We start from the raw sequence: 20,794 nt of genomic DNA, 5'->3' as shown, positions 1-20,794 counted from the left end.
GGCGGTCTGAGTTGGGTCTGGGATCGGATCGCCCGATCGACGCCCGGCTAGCCCTAATCCCGCAGACTAGGTAAATCGCGACAATCCCCCTTGCATGGGATGCGGCCATGTGTCCACAGCGTGGTTTGCCTTTTGCGCAGGCAAGAAGACGCGTTCGACAGCAAACTTAAGTACGTCCGTAGCGATTTGTTGGTTCGCCACGGCTACCGGCAGGTACAGTGTGTAGAGTCAGTCCAAAGTGGGGAGGCGTTCGCGCTGCACAGTCGATCCATCGAATCCACACTATTGCCTTTCTAAACGACATAGCCTGATCCTGGAACCAACAGTTTGTAACTTGGCAGATTCATAGGGCAGCAATAATGAGCCAGTCTGGTTACTGCCTTCCATCCCTTCGGCGACTTGTCTCGGAGTATTTGGGACGCGTGATATGCACGTGGATGCCATATGGTACATCGCCCTCGCATGGAGCATTCCAGGGTTCAGACCCAGATTGGCCGGTCCCCGCGTCTGCCCTGAGTTCTGTTAATTGATGAGTAGTAAGTAGTCTTGGCTAGGTGGGGTGGCGCTGGTTAACCTTTTGTCTCCTTGCCCCAGCCCTGTTCGTATTTTATTTCTGTCTTCTTTCTTGACTTTTATTCTTCTCTTCTTTCTGCATACTCTTCCATTTTATGCCTGGCACAGTTTGATAATTGGCATCATGGCGATGGCTGAGAAGCATTTATCTCAAGATGGGGAGAAAGTGAGCAATGAAGCTGCGATGGATGAGGTGCGACTCGAAGCAGCGTTGGGACACAAACAGGAGCTGGTGAGGAATTTTTCGCTCTGGAGTTTGACCAGCCTGGGGATTGTCATTGCCAAGTATGTTCTTCAGTTCTTCGGTTCTTCACTGTGAGGGTGGATGTACTGACGTGATATAGTTCATGGGCTTCAACTGGAGGAACCATCGTGGCGGCCCTCCAGAACGGTGGCCCAATGGCAGTTCTCTACGGACTCGTTCTTGTCAGTATCTTCTACACGGCTATTTCAGCTTCCCTGGCCGAACTCGCCTCGTCCATGCCCTCCGCTGGAGGCGTGTACTACTGGTCTTCGGTGTTGAGCCGGAATCGCGGCCGTGCAGCAGGATTCTTCACGGGATATCTCAACGCTTGCGCATGGCTCCTATCTGCATCGTCTATGAGCTCCATGCTAGGCAACGAGGCAGTGGCCATGTACCTACTCCGACACACCGAGGTGCGCTGGCGCTCCTGGCAAGTGTTTGTGGTATTTCAAATTGTGAACTGGACCTGCTGTGCGATTGTCTGTTTGGGGAATCGGTTTATCCCATTGATCAACCGTATTGCCCTGACTCTATCCATGTGTGGACTTGTCACGACGGTGGTGGTTCTGGCCGTCATGCCTAAGACACACGCGAGTAATAAGCAGGTGTGGACGACATACTACAATCGGACTGGTGGATGGTCGGACGGGGTCTGCTTCATGACAGGCTTACTGAATGCTGCTTTCGCAGTGGGTGTGCCTGATTGTATCAGCCACTTATCGGAAGAGGGTACGTTATATACTATCTGCTTAACTAAAACGCAGCCTGTTGACACCTTCATCCAGTTCCAAAACCCGAGATCAAAGTGCCTCAAGGAATCATGCTCCAAATGCTAACAGCATTCATCACCTCCTTCGTCTACCTGATCGCCCTCTTCTACTCCATCCAAGACCTCGACGCCGTCTTTAGCAGCACAATAGGCTTCTTCCCCACAGCCGAGATCTACCGACAAGCTACAGGATCCAACACCGGTGCCATCGGGCTAATCGCCGTGTTATTCCTCGCCACATTCCCAACCCTCATCGGCACCTTCGTGACCGGTGGCCGGATGTGGTGGAGTCTAGCCCGTGATAACGCCACCCCCTTCGCATCATATTTCGCCTACGTTGATCCCTCCTTCAACTGCCCCGTGCGTGCGACTGTTGCCATGAGCGCGATGGTCACCTGTCTGGGCTGTATATATGTGGGCAGCGCGACGGCCTTCCAAGCCCTAATTTCCTCATTCATCGTGCTGAGCTCATTATCCTATTTCGGGGCTATCCTCCCGCATGTCCTCTCCGGAAGACGCAATATGGTCCCTGGACCATTCTATATGGGCCGCAGGTTGGGAATGATTGTTAACCTCGTCGCTCTGATGTATATCCTCGTCACGGTCGTGTTCTTCTGCTTCCCGCTCGTGCGACCCACCACGGCCAAGAACATGAACTACACCAGCGTCATCATCGTTGGCTTGATGGCATTGACTGCGCTGTGGTGGTTGCTACAGGCTAGACGCGTGTATCAGGGCCCCAAGTACAGTTTTGAGGCAGCGGAGAGATTGACCGCGTTCCAGGAGGGCAAGGAGGGTCGTCGGGTTATTACAGAATTGGCGGATATGACTACTAATTGATGATTTAGGCCATGTGTGATGATATGATGAGAGAATGACCTGTTGCTTGCTCTCTTGATTCTTTGTTTCGTGTCAATGCTTGCCCTGTGATGTCAAAGTATATGTGTTTGAAATTCTGGATATAGTGTTAGCTTTACTTTCTACTCGCAATCCACAAATGATAAACGAATCTATTTCATTTCCACGTGAAAAAAGATAAAACACAAATCGTCTTCAAGTCATCAAGTCTCGTACAGATAAGAACTTGGAAGGAGGTAGTCCAGAGAGCAGTGAAGAGCTATTGAACGATTCCCGTAGTTAGATGTTCGGTCATAAAGCCCGGAGATTTATAGAGGTCGATAGCAAAAAAATCTCTATAACCCTAAGGGATTCATGACAGCATCTAACACAACGGGAATTCAACAACTCTTAACCACCGCCTTCAAGAAATCCTTTCCTCCTTCTTTTGTAGGTCGTCAACGGGAGCATTTTGTCAAAGTATCCCCCCAAAGTAGAAAAGGATGAAACCTATGGAACAAGTGCCATCGAACTTCATAAGCGAGATTTAATGCTCTGTCCGCCCTCCCACGCATCACCAGCTTCGAGGGTCTGCCACGCCGACACCGTGCCGGCCTCAACACAGATCATGTTCTTGTATGCGTCATCCGGTGCGAAGTCAGCCATGCCCTTGGCCTTCTCGGCCCAAGGATTCCACACTACGACGTCGGTCAAAGCCTCCCGCGTGATCGAGAAAAGCGCCTTGTCATCGGCAGTAGAGACAACAATCGGGACGGTGGGATCAAGAGCCTGGTAGACACGGTCTGTTTCCTGGGTGATCGCCAGCGCGGGGGAGGATTCAGTGTGAGAAGTGGCGCCGCGAGTCTTGTCGACGTAATTCTTGTTTTCGAGGTTCTTGACCCGGACCTTGGAGATGTCCTATTCAAACGACGCAAATGAGCCACTTGCTTGTGTTGAAGCTAGATGTGTGGTTCTACTCACCTCAACATTCAGATACGTATGCATCAAAACCTGGAACTCAAAGTTCTGTTTACCCTCGTTGCGCACCTGAAGCGTCGTCTCCAGCGCGTCCTTGGTAAGAGTGATGCTGTACACGAGACCAAACTCATACGGCCAGGCTTTCCGGAACTCCTCGCTCAGCATGCCATGCGACAATCCGAAATCTAGCTTCACCGAGAGAACCTCCTGGCTTTGGTCCTTGCCTAGTGACTCCGACGACGACTTGCCCAGGAACTCCCAGGTAGAGTTACGGGCGAAGCCATGCTGTGGCAGGGAGGAGGTTGCGTGGTTGGAAGGCGGGGGGCCGAACACCTGGACTGTGCATTAGCAAATGATGGCAAGGAAACAACATAAAAACATACGGGGAACACGAGCGGAATGCCGCCTCGAATCGGCTTGGAGCCGTCTAAATGGGCTTTTTGGCTGAGGAACAGCTGCTCGCCATTGGCGGTCTTCCACGACGTCACGGTGGCGCCGTATAGGTGGATGGTGACGGACTGGCCGGTGGGCAGGGTGGCTTTGACGGTGTTATCTTGGATATCGACGGAAGGCTGAGGCAGGGATGCACCCACGCCGATGGCGGAGGGTTTATGGGAACGATCCATTATTATAATTGCGAGTGTGTGAGAGTGTTGAAGAGGGAAAGGAACACAAGGCGCAGCTGAAGACGATAACTAAGAGCGGAATGATTAAGTCATAGCGGGACGAACACCCCCACTTGGCAACAACAACAAACAACAACAACAAACATTCAATTCTATACCACCTTGAACTACACTATCTCTATCCATGCTGGAAGAACGACGACGTGCCTCCCTGGATACTAACGGCTTCAATTCGCCTGATCTCATCCTCTGTTAACCGCCATCCCAGCGCCTGCATGTCCTGCTCCGCCTGCTCGGGGTCCCGAATGCCCACCAGCGGCACAACGCCCTTGTTAATCGAGTAATTGAGCGCGACCGCCGGCACCGGCACGCGGCGCTCCTCCGCAATGCGCTTTAGCACATTGATCGTCGGCTCCAGCATGTGCATTGGATAGCTGCTAAAGCGCAGGGTGCGCGGCGGCTGATTGGTCTGGGAATACCTGCCCGTCAGCCTGCCCTCCGCCAACGAGGCAAAGCCCTGGAAACAGATCCCGCGCTTGCGACACTCGCGGATCATCCCGCTCGCTTCGGGGAAGCGCCGGATAATCGAGTACTCGCACTGGCACACTGCCAGCGGGACGCCGTTCTTCGCCAGCTCGTCGGCCATTTTGATCATCTCGTGCGTGTCGTAGTTGGCCACGCCCACTGCGCGCGTCATCCCCGCCTCCACGCAGTCGGCCATCCCCTTCGCCACTGTCGAGAACATGGCCGGGTGAATCGGGCCGTGTACGAGATAGATGTCGACGTAGTCGAGGCCCAGACGGGACAGCGAGTCCTTCAGCTTCTTCTTGGGGCCTTTTGACTGCATCAGGGTGTTGGTCAGGTCCGGCATAGACAGCCACTTTGTCTGCACCACGAACGAGTTCCGGCTCATGCCCTGGAACAGACTGCCGCAGATACGCTCGCTCTCACCATCGCCGTACGCCTGCGCGGTGTCGACGAAGGTCAGACCGACGGCTTTCAGCTTCTCCCATGCAGCATGAATACGTGGCAGGTCGCGCGTCGCGTTGTAGCCGAATGTCGCTTTGTCGCCCCATGACCAGGCACCGATGCTCATGTAGGGGATCTGTACGTCTTTGCCGCCGCGGACGCGCAGTGCGATCCGGCTCTGCGAGTCTGGCATTATGTCCGCTGGGAGCACGTAGGGGTCGTCGCTGAGATGTGGGTCAACGGGTTTAGGATGCGGCGAGTGCACGCCTTCTGTCGCGGACATGCCAGATGCGAGTCCGGCTTGCAAGACATATTGAGTCCCTGGGGTGGCCATCTTAATGTTTTGTGTGTGTGTTTATCTTGTCTTTCCGGTAAGAAGCAGCTAGTGTACAGTGGCTGCTCGGTTTGTCGTTGATGTCCTGCACGGCCTAGTACTCACATATGTAGAAGCAGTGAAGATCTCATATATGGAGAAACGCGCAGCGGCGACGTGCTGGCTTTTATCTGCTTCCCTCTTCTCCAGTTAAAGAGGTGGCGCCGTGCGTCATGTCACATCATCGTGACATCCAAAATGGGCCATGCGGCTGCGGATTGCCATCCGAAGTGGTTGCGAGTTTCTGGCCAGATACTTCGGTTTGCCCCAGATGTGGCCATGGCGAGTTCGTCTAAGTGGATGGCCAATGGAGCTCATCTACTTACCATACCTTTATTGCCACGGAGGCGACAGACATTCGCTTCTGGTGATTATGAGTGACATAGTGGATTTACTAAATTTTCGCTAGTTACGAGGAACCATTAGGTCTTCGCAAGAGTTCTCTTCAAAGTAATAAGATGGTGTCTTTTAAGCTAAGCTGGAAGAACCCCCAAAGCGGAACGACAATAAAGAGAAGGTCAAAACCAAGATTTTGCAACAAAACAGTAGCTTCCCGAGAAGAAAATATAGAAGAAACAATGGACATGCAATGGGGTGCTCTTTTGTTACTTTGGCTGCTAAGACATGTAGATGCAAGGCTAGGGGGAATAAGTATGACAGACGGGGTGGATCCAATATGGCAAAATTCACAATAATACAAAAAGTCCGTGCGACTTTCTCTATAAAACTCCAATCGCTATGCTGAATGGTTGTGACGTCGGGATGCCTCGTGGGCTTCGACGCGGATATTGAACAGGAGATCGTCGATTTCGCGGAGGGCAGTAGGGCTAAGAGTGGCTGTTTTCATGTCCTCGAGGAGTTTGCCCAAGGATCGGCTGATGCCGGCATCGCTGCTGTCTGCCTCGATCGAGGGAGGCACCTGTTCATCGGTTTGAGTTGTGGAGTGTGCAATGTTGGGAACTGGCTTGGCCACTGGGGCGTTGGCTGGGCCGTCAGTAGACATTTCCGCCATTGCAATATCCAGATTGAGCGATTGAGGCTCAGTTGATGGTCCAACATCGTTCATCTGAGTATCGGGTTGCTCGTTGAATGAAACAGTAAGATCAATTGGCTCCGCTGGCTTGTCCGGAGACAGGATAGTCTCGGGAACGAGGTCCAGATCAAGCATCTCTTCATGCTGAGGCTCTCCCTGAGCAACAGATTTCCCGAATTGCGTATCGGATTCTTGCAAAGACTCTGACTGAGATGCAATCTGACTTGGCTGAGAACGTCTCCTGCTGGAACGGGTTTCACGAGATGGTGTGCTCTTGGCTGGGCTTTCTTCTGCGACAGAACGAGGAAGTGATTTGCGAACTCGCTTCGATGGTGGCTGTGGGGTTTCTGCTTCTTGAACCGTTTCTTGAGGAGCGGAGTCTTGGGTTGCTTCTTGGACTGGTGGAGTCGGGTCTGGCAATGCGCTTTCAACTTCCTTGAGTTTGGAACTGCGGGTTGGGCGGCGACGCAAGACTGGTGACTCTTTATCTGTTGAGACACGCGGTGTGGTATCGGGGACAGCCAAACTCTGCGACTCTACGGTCTCAGTCTGAGCAGCATCTGGAACGAGCTCTTTCGTGGACACGCGCTGGCTTGATCTGCGCGTTCCCATTCTGCTGGATGGACGAGTCTCCTCCTGGCGCTTTCTTTTCTTGGTAGCAGGTCCCGATTGTTGCTCGGCATGACTGGCGCTGTTTTCCTGTTCAACGACATTTCGAGAGAACTGGTAGTCTTGCTCAAGCTGAGAAGCAATTTGAGTGTCGACATCCTCGCTGGCAGAGTCGACCAAATCATCGGGGACTGCAGCGTCGGGAGCAGCAGCCGTATCTCCAACGAGCTCTTCCGCTTCCTGCCGAGGTTCCTGAGATTTGGACTTGGACGTGCTCTTCCGCCCACTCTTTCTGGACTTAGCAGTTGATGTCGTCTTCTGGGAAGAAAGCTCGGCCGTGTCTCTCGTTGGTGTTTGGACAGTTTCTGTAGTTTTAGATGATTTGACAGGTACCGGCGGTGCAGAATTCGGCTCCATGGGAGTGAATTTGCCGGAGGCAGAGCGCAGGCGTCCTCCAAGGGGCATTTCCGGTTCTTGCAAGGAGACAACTTCCGTATCAGCGGTGGATATTGCTGCGTTATCTTCTGTCATATCAAGCTTGGAGACAGCCGGACTAGACACGGGATCTTGCTCGCCAGATCGAGCCGCAGCGGCTTTCCTGCGCGCAGACCTGCGGCGTGCGCCTCTGGATTTTTTAACTTTGCGGGGACTTGGACTCCCAGAGTGGAGTTCTGGTGGCGAGGATGGGATATCGGTCTCCATGTTCATGTCAACGTCGTGGGTTGTTGCTAAACGAGGGATTTCAGAGCTGGCGGCAGGCGTTGGCTCTCTGGTTCCAGGAGTAGGAGAAGAACCAAGAAAGCCCTCATGTTCGGCAGCCCCCAAAGTAGGCGTCAGTAGTAAGTCATTCGAAGATTCTGGACCAGGCAGACGGCGGAGATGAGTGGGTGTTTGAAGGCCCGATTTGCCAGGGGTGGGTGCTGGTGACGATGAATGGATAGCTTCGATCATCCTGAAAACTTCACGTCGCGTTTGGCGATTGTGGGTGACCGGTGTGCTTTCGATAATTTGCTCCTCGGGAGCTTCAGGCTGTGAGATGGCTGGCTCCAGGCGTTGAGCTGGTAACATCAATGAAGAGTCTTGCGCCCTAATCACAGGGGACGACTTGAGTTCGGCAGTAGGGAGCGGCATGGCACTATCTTGGACACGATAGAGGTCGTTCATCGGTTGATCGTGTCCTTCTCGACACAAGGAGGATAAGCTGCCATCCATCTGTACATCAATAGTCAGTTGGGGCCTGCGAAGAGCCAGTGAAGTATGTAACAGTACCTGAACACCACTTTGCGGTTGCGAAATTGGAGCCTGAAGCCTCCCATTTGCTGTCTGCAAGGCTTCCTGCACCACCGCAGGACAGGCGAGTGATTCTTGCAGACCAAAGGTTGAGCTCCAAAGCTCCGCAAAGCGTTTGACGGTCGACGTATGCGACGACTCCAAGCCCGCACAGATGATGGCTTCAAATCGTTGTAAGGAAGGCAGATCATGAGAAACGCATATCTCCAGGATATGAACGACAACAGTTGAAAGCGTCCGGCACTGTTTTCTCTTATCAGGTGTTATCCAGAAAACGTTTTTGAGGGTACTTACTGCAGTTAGAATTCGACTATTAGCACCTCGATCGATATCAATTTGACATGCTTCATCCTTCAACCAAAGGCACAAGGACGGTTGAAGTGTCTCCAGAACCTTGGAGTGGAAGGATGGAAAGCCCGACGACATAAAGGATGTCAGGGATTCAACGAAGTGGGCCAAATAATCTGTGTCCGAAGCATCAAAGCGTTCATATACCCTGCAGAGCGTTGTCCCAACAAATCCCAGGAGCTTATGGGGGAATAGTGGTTCTTCGCCTGATCCGGAGCTGTCATATTCTCCACCAGTCACCGGGTCTTGGAAGAAAGGGATAGACAATGAATGGCTCAGAAGTGATGACGATGGCATATAAGCGTCACGAGCCGGAAGACTCAGCAGAATGTCGGCCATGGGTTCCACGATCATGGTGGCAAGCAGTTGATCCCCCTTCTCCGTTCGTACCACACGAACGAAGGAATCGAGGAGATGAGACCATTCTTGGAATGCGCTCGAGAAGTGAAGGCCAGAGGAAAGAATAGTGTTGATGTTGTCGTAATCTCGCGAAACAGATCCATCACGTTCACGAGCCGACTCCATGGGGAAAGAGCGCAAAGCGTCAGCCGCTTCCCGCGCAACAGTCTTCCATATCTCCTCGGAGACTTGAAGCTCCCGGGAAAGGGAATCAACCCCGTTAGGTCGGAGTTCTGTGAATTGTCGAAGGAGTTCGAGACGAGACCCTCGCGAAATTCTACCACTGCAAGATGCTTGCACAATAGCAGTCACTAGGTCTTTGTAGAATGGAGTCAATGCGAGTTCCCCAGGATTGCTGATCATTCGGAGGAGGTGCAGAATGGAACTAGAAAGCTTGGAGTCCGGGCCGGTACGACGGTCGTTGGGGGTGTTGGAGATCTGGAAAGTTTCATCGGCCGCTCGCGAAAGAAGCCTCTCGGTGAAAGGGATACTCCCAAGGGAATATATCATCTTTGTTGACAATAGCTGAAATCTTGCGAGGAATTCATCATCTGATTGTTCTCCTGCCGCGTTCAAGGATGGTGGGCCAGCTGTCCAAAGCCGTTGGAGTAGTCCAAGGACGCTGGCAACAGCTTGCATAGACTCACCCGATGGAGTGATTTCCTTGCTCGAGGCGAACGATAGAGCGTTGGCAAGATTGGTCCAAGCCAAGACCACATTTGGAATGCCATCCGAGCCGCCGCTCCAGACAGACGACTTGAATAAATGCTCAAAAACCTTCAGAACCTCGGAGATCCGTGATCTCACCCACTTGCTGTCGATAGAGAGAAGCTCCTCAGGTTGCAACCTCTCGTTGTCAGTGATCCGAGTCTCTGACCAAACCTTGGCCTGCGAACTCCACAACAGATTTGCAATTGCGCAATACGCACAATCATTGAGAGCCGGTACAGATGAAAATGCACCCGACGAGGGAGCAGCCACGTATTCATCCCAAATCCGATCCAGATGACGATACGAGGTCGAAGGGCGGAACGCATAGTAAAGGAGATTGTAATAGCTACTCAGGGCGAGGTTTGTAGGAGATTGCCAGGATTTGTCGGCTTTCCTTCGTTCAAACTGGGTGAGAATCGGTTTCCCCAGCATCTTGAGCAGCGAGAGGCTTGTTGATTCAGAAGGGCCAACAGCAAAGACAAACCGGTTCCAGCCGATAATTGCCTGTGCTTTGATGGCCTGTTCACTGCAATTGAAGCATTTCTGCAGCACAAGAACCCATTCCCGGAATTGATCCCACTTCTCCAGGCTCCATCGCTTGCTCCTGAGAAGGAGGACGATGATGCTCCAGATCTGGGGAACATGCACACCGCTCTCCGTAGAAGCCATCATTCTTGACATGCGCTCGCGAATCTCGGCTCCCAATTTTCGATCATTCTCGAGTGGCCGATCGAAAAGGTCTCGGATGTTCCTCGACAGCACCAGGTCCATGCCCGCTGCAGCTATCTGGAACCCCAAAGATATTGCTTTGAGCCGGATGTCCTTCAAATGATGAAGAAGACCAAAGATCAGGTGCTCGATCCATACCTCGGACTGGGATATGAAGGCGGTTTTCGCTTGAGTGAGAAGGCGCTGGTAGATGCCCAACTGGTAGGAGACAATGGCATTGCCAGGAACCCTCTTGTTGATATCATGCAATTCTGTCAACAGACGGGTGACCCGGCTGTAGTTCATGATCTTCGGCCCGAAGTTCTGTGTGGTCAGAATGTTCATATAATGCGACAAGACCGACTTGGGCACTTTGGCCTCGCGAAGACTGGTGATGCATTGCTCCACCAGAAACATTTTGAAGTCGTCCGAAAGCTGAGTGGATATCTCCGCATGCCAGACAAAGGCTGCCGAGAGCTTCAGGGCCTGGTTGGCAAGATTGGTGTCCATTGGCTTGCCGTTCACAAGGTCCCGGCTAACATCCCGTTGGATGAACTCCGTAATCAGACCGAGCTTATCCGCAATATCTTGTCCCGCCGGCAGTCCTTCATATGTCCGTAACGCCCCGAAGAATTGCATGTATGCATCGAGCCTGGAGCTGAGGGACTCGCTGGCCAGCTGCTGGATGACAGATTCGAGCAGCATGGCAAGCGATTCCGCGGTGAACGTATCGGCATTGGGCGACCACACGGGGATTGGCGATTGGGTTGCCTTGAGGATGGACTTCGCGGGCCGCAACTCGTTGGAGGGGGGTGGGTTCTTATTGGACGAGGGATTGGCAAAGGTCGGTGGTTTGATATACTTGTTCCAGGGCGAGAAGTTGACACGCTTGGAACTGCGACTCGAAGGGGGAGCGCCGGCCGACCCCACAACCGTGAAGGGCGACTCCCCCGGGGTTTGGACGACTATCGAGGAGTCGGTTGGGTTGTCGTCGCCCAAGGACACGAAGCGAGAGGCGGTCCGGGGAGGCGTAGGCGGACGAGCAGGAGAGACCGGGCCCAGGATCTCCACCATGATTTTTGAGGAGATCAAACGAAAGGAAGGAAAAGAGAGAAAAGGCGAGGATCCAAAACCATTGCTGGGAGCGAGGTGTGGAAGTGGGATCCTCGTCCACTGGCGGGTGTTGAACTGAAGTTGCGGAATGGATCAGTCAAGCCAAGGAGGGAGAGAAAAAGGTCCGACGCGCCAACACACGCGCCTTAAAGTGGTCGCGCGACGGCAGCCTGAGGCAGCCACAGTCACTCAGGTTCCGCGTTCTTTGGGAGTCGATGATTGTCCTCCTTTGTTTGATTTCTTCTTTGATTTCCCTGGATTTCCCTTTGAACCTCTATCAACAAATCGAACCTCTTCTTTGTATCTATTCGCGTCCACTATACCTACCCTCCATACGATGGAGGAATCCGGCCCGACCAATCTAGCTCAAGTGGGGTCCTTTCCCCGTTCCAAACGATGATCTTCGTCTTCTCCGTCCTTCTTTGTCCTTCCTGTCAGACCATCCACACAGTCACTCTGCGACAACCGCTCTTTCTGTGCCAGTTTCGCATGCGGTGAGCCCACTATTCCAGTCCACGAGCAGACGCTTCCCTTGGCCCGAGACCTGGCCTGTATCGATCGCGTCATACCCTCCAAGACCTGTCTTCTTTCTTTGAACCGCTCAAAATGCAGACCCGCCAGCTGCAGGGACCGGGTATGGCCTCCCCCTTGACCTGACGAGCGCTGGTTTGCCAAGCCGGTGGCTAACCAACCGCAGAAAAGCTCCAGCAGGTCACGCAGCTGCTGGAGACTCTCAAGAAAGACCTCCGCGACAAGACCCTTTCCCCGGCGCGTCAGTATACCAGATATTTTCTCCGTGACCTGATCATATCCTAATCGTCGGGACAGAGCGCGTTCAAATCCTTCAGCAGCTACGTTCGCACGGCACGAGCCCCGAGAACGCAGACCCGATCTATTGCCAGAATGTACGCCATTAATCCTAGTGATGGTTCTAAATAGCCCTCTGATGATCGTGCAGGGTATCGAGACGTTGATGCGGTACGGACTTGATGGCGAGAACGCCGACACACGGCGCACAGCATTGCGGTGCGTCGCGAATGCGCTCCTGTTAGATGCGAAGATGCGCCAGGTTTTCGTAGACACTGGATACGGTGGGAAGCTTGCGGAGCGTCTGAAGGTATGCAACAATAGATTTCAGGGCTGGGAGGGAGGCTGACTGGTAATGTGGCAGGTCGATAACTCGGAAGATGAAATGGTTGCCAGCAGGATCCTGTTCTTTGCAACCTACGATACCACGATGAACTATGACGACCTGATCAACAAACATTCTCTAGGGGAGAATATCAACTACGTGAGCCAGCTTGTCTAGTCCGAGCCTTGGCGGTTTTGCTAACGAGCGCAGCAATTAAACCGGCACGCCAAGCAGTTCCCTAAATCAGGAAGAACGCCATTGACGCAAATCGACGAACTCGGCCTGATAGATTCCCTCAAGTTGATTTTCAACGTTTCCAAGATCTACCCTGACCTAGCTGTGACCTTCTCTCCCTCCATCCCGCACGTCCTGAAGATCATCAGCCGCGTCGACATCCCGGAGAAGCCCTTGGATGGGCTGGTTGGCTACTTGATCAACTGTCTCTCGGTCCTCGACTTGGAACAGAAGAAGGGCAGCCACTTTGAGAGCAACCCGCTGTTCCCCAAATTCAACACGAACTGCAACGTCGATAAGTTGATCAATATCTTGGATCAGGCTGTGTCGGTCTATGCCCCGGAAGAATTGGAAGTCAAAGTCATCCCCCTCCTGCATTCCCTCATCGTCATCCATGAACAGGCACCCGATGGGCCCCGCAAGTACATGCAGTGGCTGCTTCTGCCGGAAGACAACGACCGAAGCCTGCCCATTGGACAGACCGATACCCTGTCGTCACGACTGTTGAAGCTGTCGACAACCCCCTACCAGAATCTCAAAATTGCCATCTCGGACCTGATGTTTGTGCTGTCCGGAAAGGACGCGGAGAACATGACGAAGCGGATTGGATATGGTTTCGCCGCTGGATTCCTAGCATCCCGCGGAATGGAGATCCCGCAGACAGCCGGGGAAGCCTTTGCGACGAATCCCACAGACGACAATGACTTCAACTCAGCGATCAATCCGGTCACTGGACAGAGGCTCGCCGCCGAACCGCAGGATACTGGCCCGCCGATGACCGAGGAGGAGAAAGAGCGAGAGGCCGAGAGGCTGTTTGTGCTTTTTGAGAGGTATGCTTACTTATTTCATGACCTGATATGGTTGCTGACGACTCGAGCAGGGCGAGAGCGAATGGTCTCATCACGGCCGAGAACCCGGTGGCCCAGGCTGTTCGCGAAGGAAGATTCGAGGAGTTGCCCGATGATACTGACAGTGACTAATGTTTATCTCTGGTCTTTTCAACAAAAGAATTTTTGTATCTTCTTAGTTGGCCTTGTTTTTCGGTTGGTCATAGCGTGCGTGTGTTGATTCTGCGGCAATGCTGCGCCTTTGTCGAAATATATCCATGCAGTCAGTGTATGATTTGGTTACTTTGTATTGGGTACGATTCAACACCGTGTATATTGGGAGCGTGCAGCGTCAGAATATCAAGTTGAAGTTCAATATAATGGCATGGGGATCCGATCAGGGTCATTATCGAGTAATCGCTCAGATATGCGGGACTCGAAGCAGGCTCAGTCAGTTTTTCAGGCTGCTTTCGGGCCCAACCGACGCCTACATCTATTTGCACATATCCTGTTCATTTTCGAGGAGGCAGAGCATACGACTACATGAGCTAAGCAGTGACCCCGAGCACAAGTACATAGAGAAAATAAAAATTTCATATCTTCACGCACGGGCAAGATTTAATCCTCAATACTTCTCCCCCGCTTCAAGGCTGCTCTCAGTGGACTCATGACTATACCGGCCCGCAAAACCCGGCAACAACCTACCCTTCTTATCAATGACAAACAGCCTATCATTGTCGCCCAGGTAGATGGCATCCAGCTCTTCAAGACTGCGCCCCGAGGTCTCTGGGTAGAAGAGCCAGATAACAACCGCGAAGAAGAGATTCAGAGCGAAGAAAATCATGTATGTCCGCCAGCGAATATTCGAGATAGCGATAGGTGTGATCTGCACAATCATATAGTTGAATATCCAATCGCTCGCCGTCGCGAGCGCGGTGCTGTGTGTCCGATGGCGCAGCGGCATGATCTCCGCGGGATATAGCCACGGAACTGGAAGCCAACCGACTGCAAAGATGGCTTCGTAGAGGAAGAAGAAAGCCAAGGAGGCTTTGGCGCGTGTGTCAGTTGGGTTTTGCTGGAGGGCTCCGGCCTGAGAGAAGGTTTGTTAGATGTAGTTCTGATGATGAGTAGGGTTAGAAAATGGAATGGCTTACTATGAGGAAGCAAAAAGCGCAGCCTAGGGCGCCGAGAATAAGTGGCTTTCGGCGACTCATCTTGTCCAGCCACATCAAAGGAATCAAGCTGAAGACCCAGTAAGTGCAGGAGAGACCTGCGGCGATTTGCAGGGAGACTTTCTCACCCATGCCAAGGTCCGTGGTCAAGGTACGCGGGAAGTAGTATACCTGGGCTGATTTAGATAAAAGTGTCTGAAGTGAGTGAATGACTGGGGTATTTTTGAGAACATACCAGGACATTGATCCCCGAAAGTTGTTGCATGGCCTGGACGCCAATGGCTAGCAAGTACCGTCGACGGATTTTGAGAGGTCCGTTGATGAAACATTCCTTGATACTCCATGGGCCGGCGGCATGTTCGAGTTGAAGGGCTTTATCGATCTCTGCCTTGGTAGCCTGCACGGAGGGATCCGAGAGTGGAGTGTTAGTCCCTTTTAGCTGGGCGAGAATATCCAGAGCCTCGTTATTGCGGCCATCTAGGTAGTCACAGTTAGCTCGCCTCATCTACAAGTGTACTCTCGACGGGGTTGACATACGCTTGATCAGCCAACGAGGAGACTCGGGCAAGACAAGCACGAAGGCAACTTGAAAAATGATGAAGATGAGCTGCGACGCGATAGGAGCCCGCCAGACCACCGGACCGGTCGTGTAGGCCATGCCGATGTTGTAATAGGATGCGATCACAATTCCGAGCGCAATCAGACTACCCTCCATCGCGACGAGACGGCCTCGAGACTTGGCCGGGCTGAGCTCACTGACCCATAGTGGCGTCGTTGCGGTGTTAAACCCGTTTCCCCAACCACTGGGATTGTAGCCAGTCAGCGTTTCGCGCAAGTGTAAAATGCGATTGCTCATAGTCCACATACCAAACAATTCGCCCCACGATCATCTGAGCAACGCCGAATGAAGATGCTTGCAGGATGGCGCCTATGGCCATCAATGCAGCACCAACGTATAGACACTTCCGCCGGCCGAGCATATCCCCGAAGATGAAAACCGTCACAGCGCCGCCGAAGCAGCCAATCTCATAGATGGCATTGATGGTGCCCAACAGACTGGACGAGGGATTGCCAAACTGACGCAAGAAATCGGACGACGTGTTGATCCCCTGCTAGCGGTCAGCGTCGCGACATGGAACTCTCAACTATTAGTACTTACACCCAAAACTCCCTGGTCATATCCAAATAAAAGAAATCCAATCGATCCAGCCACACTAATGGCACGCATCAATATGGAGCCTTGGTGGCCAAAGAGATAGCGATGGCGCGGAGCATCCGCATAGTCATGTATGGGGCCGGACGAGGCATCGGCTTCCTCCAGCATGCTCGCGTTGCCCTTGTCAGACATGGTTAGAGAGGGAAAGAGCAATTGTGGTCATTGCCATTGACGCAGGTCTGGGGTAACCATCCTGATATATAAGAAAGTGCCATGACGGAGGGAATGTTGTGGGGAATGTTGGAGCATCTCCACAGAATGCAGCCAGAGGGAGCGGATCGGTATCAAACTCCGCGCTAACACCGCCACTAGACCCAAATCAGCAAACCTCGGCGAGGACGACCCGCCCTTCGAAGCGTTTTGCCGTGGCCCCCGCCACCCCGGGGAGTCAAATCATGTACCCCAGACCCCGGACTCCATTGTTCGGCGACATTTTAACCTCTTCAGTACCCCAGGATGCAGCCGTCTTGCTGCTGTTGACATCATGTCATCCCGAGAACCTGGATGGTCGGTTTCCCGCACTAGTGATCACGCATACTTGCTAACACGCGCCCGTAGTATTCCATGTCGCGAGCGACATCTGAAATGTCAGTGCACGCTGCCTATATCCATAGCACGAGAAACAAGATAGCTAAGCCGAAGGAATATAGGTGACCGCGCTAGTCCGATATGCTCCAGTTGCAAGAGGGCGAGGGCCCGGTTGCGCTGCGAGTATGCATCCAAAACGGTCCAGATCCGAGAGAGCAACTATTCTTCACGCATTGCAAAGCGGTCTATCCGGGCCAAAGAACGGCGGAAGAGTTCAGATTCCACCCCCTCGCTTCTATCGCCGACTAATGGCAAGTGCCGTTCGTATGTGACGATGATGATCAATCTAACTTTGGTCAATGTTTAGCCGCCAGCCCAGGTAGTCTGGTGTCCTCTCCGGTTCAGAACGGCCCCATGAAATACAACCAAAGTGGCCATAATGTATCAAATGATCTTGAGTGCGGCACTGCCACCTCTGCGCATTTTCGTCGGCCGATTCGGCGGGATTCTCTGCTCCTACCAAATGCTACCCGCTACATTTCACCTAATCGCCATCCGAAGAGCCCGGAATGGATGAGACGCCACACTAATGTCGAGCTAGATAGGTCTGCATGGCAGTATTCCGCCCCCATGGGCCCGGATATCACCAGTAGTCCCAGCGACGGCCAAAGCTCGCCGGTCTACAGCACAGCGGCCGTGGTTACGGACCGGCTGGATGCTAAAGTATTTGCGTTTTACGTGAAACAGGCAGGGCCATGGGTACGTCGTGAACCTCGGACAGAATTCACGAATTGAGGCACTGGCGCTAACCGCCTCGGCATTGTAGCTTGACATTGCATCACCAGATCGCCATTTTGGACAAACGGTTCCCAAATTGGCTCTCGTCACACCCGTCTTGTTTTATGCTTGCCTCGCCTATGCTTCGCGCGTTCTGGTACTCATGAAAGAACTAGACCGGTCCGAGGGCGATCGTTACCACGACCAAGCCATCACCACATTGATTCCACTGCTCTCTGCCGAGTCAGCGGTGCTGAAAACCGAGGCTCTTCTCGCAACCGTAGTTATTCTACGAATGTCTGAGCAATTTTACGAAGTCCAAAATGATATGCAATGCCACCTGCTGGGAGCAACATCGCTCTTTGCTGGCAGCAATACATGGTCTCTCGAGCAGCCTTCTTTGGAGGTTGCATCATTCTGGGTCTATATACGCCAGAATATTCGGATGTGTTTCTTGAATGAGCAGCCGTGCCAATTTGACTTGGATGCGTCTGCGCTGAGCATATCATATTCTCCGGCACCGGAAACGGTCTGGGCTAACCGTGTCACATATCTAACGGCACGAATATGTAATGAATGCTGGAAAGATCCAACTGGAACAGGTGTCACAGCCTTCCCGAAGGACTCATGGGACAATTACGACCACTTACAGTCATCTCTCGAAAGATGGAGACAAAGTTTGCCAGACAGCTTCCAGCCATGGTGTCATATTCAAGACGAATTTGAGCCATTTCCGGTCGTTCGATATGTTAGCGTATGGCATGGTAATTTCCCCCAGTTTGTCGTTATTTACGGGGCTGATGACCTTCATTAGCCGTTGCGTGGCAGTATTACTATGTAAGTAAAGTCATGCTTGCACTATATGGTCGAGGTCAGACCGCATGCCCGTCTCTCCTTGAAATGAATCAATACATGGAGGTAGGTTTGCGGGTCCTCCTACGCTCGGAGTCGCCGAAGTTGCTAAATTTCGCAGTCCCAAGTGTTAACCCCTGCTCGTCTGGTCTGTGGCATAACTTTCTGCTGTGATGACGTGGGTGCGGTCATCAACGGCTCACATCTTGCTGCATGGTGCGGGCAGCTCTTCTCCGGCAAGGAAGAACAGAGGCGCCTGTTTAATTTTCTCCAAAACTTTATGCATCAGACCCGGTGGCCGAACGGGGCCTGTTGTGATCGTTTGCAGAGGATTTGGACCGGGCCCAATCAGCCTTGGATTGTAAGGTCGGCACTATAGCCGTTTTTAAAGGTCTATCTATATCGCTGGGCCCCATGACATTTGGATTGCGGAGTCTTGAACCTCTAACCCGTTTGGGGAAGTTCTCGGCGAGGTTGTATCTGGGGAAGGACGGAAAGTTCAACCATGCCCTAACCGGCCTCGGCGAGGTACCTCGTCCGAACAACCATGTCAGGATGGTCATAGGATCAGGAAAACTCGGGCCCCTCCACTACATATTTGCTGATTTAGTAGAGACGATTTCGCTCATGGCCCAGAGGTATCAGGCTCCTTCGACTGTTATCAACGACAACACCCCAGTACTAAGCTTGTGCTCTCCTATTTTGTATACTTAACACGTCAACCAAACATGTTGTCGCTAGGTACGTTCACCACAAAGAGTTCTGGAGGGTCAGAACTAAATGACGTGTAGCTGTTCTGTTCGCGTGCGTACTAGTATTTATCGTACTCTATCTACCGATTCAACATTTTCGTGACGAGAAAGCACTGAGGAGGTTCCCAGCACCCTCAGTACTCGCTTCTTTGACACCGCTATGGCAGATGTATCACAACTGGCGCGGCCAGAAGTTTATCGCTGTCGATGAAGCCCATCGAGCCCTGGGCGAGGTGGTTCGGATTGGGCCGAACACGATATCCTTCTCTTCTATCCAGGCGTACAAGGACATCTACGGACATGGATCCCAAGTGATCAAGGATGTGTTCTATGACAATCAGGCCGGTGGCAACCCATCCATGGCGGATACTTCCAGCCGTGAGCTCCATAGCCGGAAGCGAAAGAACCTAGCGTTCGTCTTTTCGGCAAAGCAGGTCACCGCGATGGAGCCTCGGGTGATGGATGTTGTTGACAAGCTTCTTCGGGCCGTCAAAGCCAAGTCTCAGGGCAGCAAGATTGCCCCCACGGACCGTTTCGACGACGTCGATGGGACCGTGGACATCAGACCGTGGCTGAACATGTTCACATACGACGCGATCAGTAGCATGTTCTTCTCCAAGTCATTCAATTTCCTAGATCGAGGCGATGATGACTGCATGGCCCAGGATGCAAACGGTTGCGTCCAGCAAGTGCACGCAATGGAGACCTTCCACACAGGAGCCCGCCTCAGCGTGCTATTGGGCCACATGTCTGCCTTCTGGTACGACCTGGTTAAAAACCGGATGTTGGGCTGGACTTTTGGAAGCAAGTGCGGAAGAAACTTCACTGGCATGGCGCGCTTTCTGGTTACAGACCGGTTGCAGAATCCGCCTAGCAAGCCCGATCTGTTCTCCAACCTTCCCGTCAAACCCACAGAGAAGAACCCGGAGCCGATGGAGCTGAATGAGCTCATCGCCGAAGCTGCTGTCATGCTGAATGCAGGAAATGACACCACACAGACCTCCCTGGTCAACATATTGTACAGCCTCGCCAGTAATCCCAAGGAACAGGGAAAGCTACGCCAGATTCTGGAAGAAGAGACTCCCACAGAACAACGTCCCATCGTCTCATATGCCCAGCTGCAACACATTCCGTACCTCCAATACTGCATCGACGAGTCATTCCGTGTTTTCGCTCCCGTCGCAACGGGTCTTCCCCGTCGAACAACCCAGCCCGCCATCATCGCTGGCCACCAAATTGCCGCCGGGGTTGGGGTTTCCGCGCCGACCTATACGCTCCATCGGAACGAGAAGCTCTTCAAAGATGCCAGCAGCTGGCATCCAGAGCGCTGGGACCCTGACAACAAGAACTACACGGACGAGGAACGCAAGAACCTCAAGGATTATGTGCAGCCGTTCAGCCAAGGCGCCCGCGCGTGCATTGGACGGAACTTGGCATATATGGAGCTGAGCATCTGTATTGCGGCGCTTGTGCTTGCTTTCGAGTGGGAACTAGCGCCGGGTCAGGGCGGGGTGGAGCGCTTTGAGCGCTTCAACTGCAACCCGGTGAAGCTGATGGTTCGGCCCCGTCCCAGAGATGAAGTGTGGGACTCATATGACTACATTCCCGCTCAATAATGGGGCGTTTAGAGATATGGAATGAACGTTTCGAGGTTGGTAGGTACCACGAGCTTAGGCGGGAGGCTCTGAGTACTGAATTCGCAGCTTTTGTTATAGTTAAAAATT

General features: G+C 52.8%; 7 protein-coding genes across 7 annotated transcripts; 3 read left to right on the top strand and 4 right to left on the bottom strand.

Moving 5' to 3' along the window:
- Positions 1–697: 697 nt before the first annotated feature.
- PFLUO_LOCUS7912 (uncharacterized protein) lies at positions 698–2,426 on the top strand (the record flags this gene model as incomplete). The annotated part of the gene is made up of 3 exons (XM_073785595.1): positions 698–858; positions 918–1,546; positions 1,603–2,426. The coding sequence occupies 3 exons, from the start codon at positions 698–700 to the stop codon at positions 2,424–2,426; spliced, it is 1,614 nt and encodes a 537-aa protein (XP_073641935.1).
- A 531-nt stretch (positions 2,427–2,957) lies between these two features.
- PFLUO_LOCUS7911 (uncharacterized protein) lies at positions 2,958–4,027 on the bottom strand (the record flags this gene model as incomplete). The annotated part of the gene is made up of 3 exons (XM_073785594.1): positions 2,958–3,341; positions 3,405–3,734; positions 3,785–4,027. The coding sequence occupies 3 exons, from the start codon at positions 4,025–4,027 to the stop codon at positions 2,958–2,960; spliced, it is 957 nt and encodes a 318-aa protein (XP_073641934.1).
- A 178-nt stretch (positions 4,028–4,205) lies between these two features.
- PFLUO_LOCUS7910 (uncharacterized protein) lies at positions 4,206–5,330 on the bottom strand (the record flags this gene model as incomplete). Its single annotated transcript, XM_073785593.1, has 1 exon — positions 4,206–5,330. The coding sequence occupies one exon, from the start codon at positions 5,328–5,330 to the stop codon at positions 4,206–4,208; it is 1,125 nt and encodes a 374-aa protein (XP_073641933.1).
- Positions 5,331–6,105: 775 nt separating this feature from the next.
- Positions 6,106–11,541, bottom strand: PFLUO_LOCUS7909 (uncharacterized protein; the record flags this gene model as incomplete). Its single annotated transcript, XM_073785592.1, has 3 exons — positions 6,106–8,223; positions 8,281–8,544; positions 8,596–11,541. The coding sequence occupies 3 exons, from the start codon at positions 11,539–11,541 to the stop codon at positions 6,106–6,108; spliced, it is 5,328 nt and encodes a 1,775-aa protein (XP_073641932.1).
- A 645-nt stretch (positions 11,542–12,186) lies between these two features.
- Positions 12,187–13,926, top strand: PFLUO_LOCUS7908 (uncharacterized protein; the record flags this gene model as incomplete). Its single annotated transcript, XM_073785591.1, has 7 exons — positions 12,187–12,214; positions 12,278–12,352; positions 12,409–12,485; positions 12,539–12,697; positions 12,752–12,871; positions 12,923–13,776; positions 13,827–13,926. The coding sequence occupies 7 exons, from the start codon at positions 12,187–12,189 to the stop codon at positions 13,924–13,926; spliced, it is 1,413 nt and encodes a 470-aa protein (XP_073641931.1).
- A 472-nt stretch (positions 13,927–14,398) lies between these two features.
- Positions 14,399–16,293, bottom strand: PFLUO_LOCUS7907 (uncharacterized protein; the record flags this gene model as incomplete). The annotated part of the gene is made up of 6 exons (XM_073785590.1): positions 14,399–14,863; positions 14,928–15,116; positions 15,181–15,422; positions 15,483–15,748; positions 15,813–16,054; positions 16,105–16,293. The coding sequence occupies 6 exons, from the start codon at positions 16,291–16,293 to the stop codon at positions 14,399–14,401; spliced, it is 1,593 nt and encodes a 530-aa protein (XP_073641930.1).
- A 2,944-nt stretch (positions 16,294–19,237) lies between these two features.
- On the top strand, positions 19,238–20,686 carry PFLUO_LOCUS7906 (uncharacterized protein; the record flags this gene model as incomplete). The annotated part of the gene is made up of 1 exon (XM_073785589.1): positions 19,238–20,686. The coding sequence occupies one exon, from the start codon at positions 19,238–19,240 to the stop codon at positions 20,684–20,686; it is 1,449 nt and encodes a 482-aa protein (XP_073641929.1).
- Positions 20,687–20,794: the final 108 nt, after the last annotated feature.

Source organism: Penicillium psychrofluorescens, assembly GCF_964197705.1.
Source record: "Penicillium psychrofluorescens genome assembly, chromosome: 5".
Lineage (NCBI taxonomy): Eukaryota > Fungi > Ascomycota > Eurotiomycetes > Eurotiales > Aspergillaceae > Penicillium > Penicillium psychrofluorescens.
The sequence above is the reverse complement of the archived record's forward strand: the minus strand, read 5'-3'. Positions and strand labels throughout refer to the sequence as shown.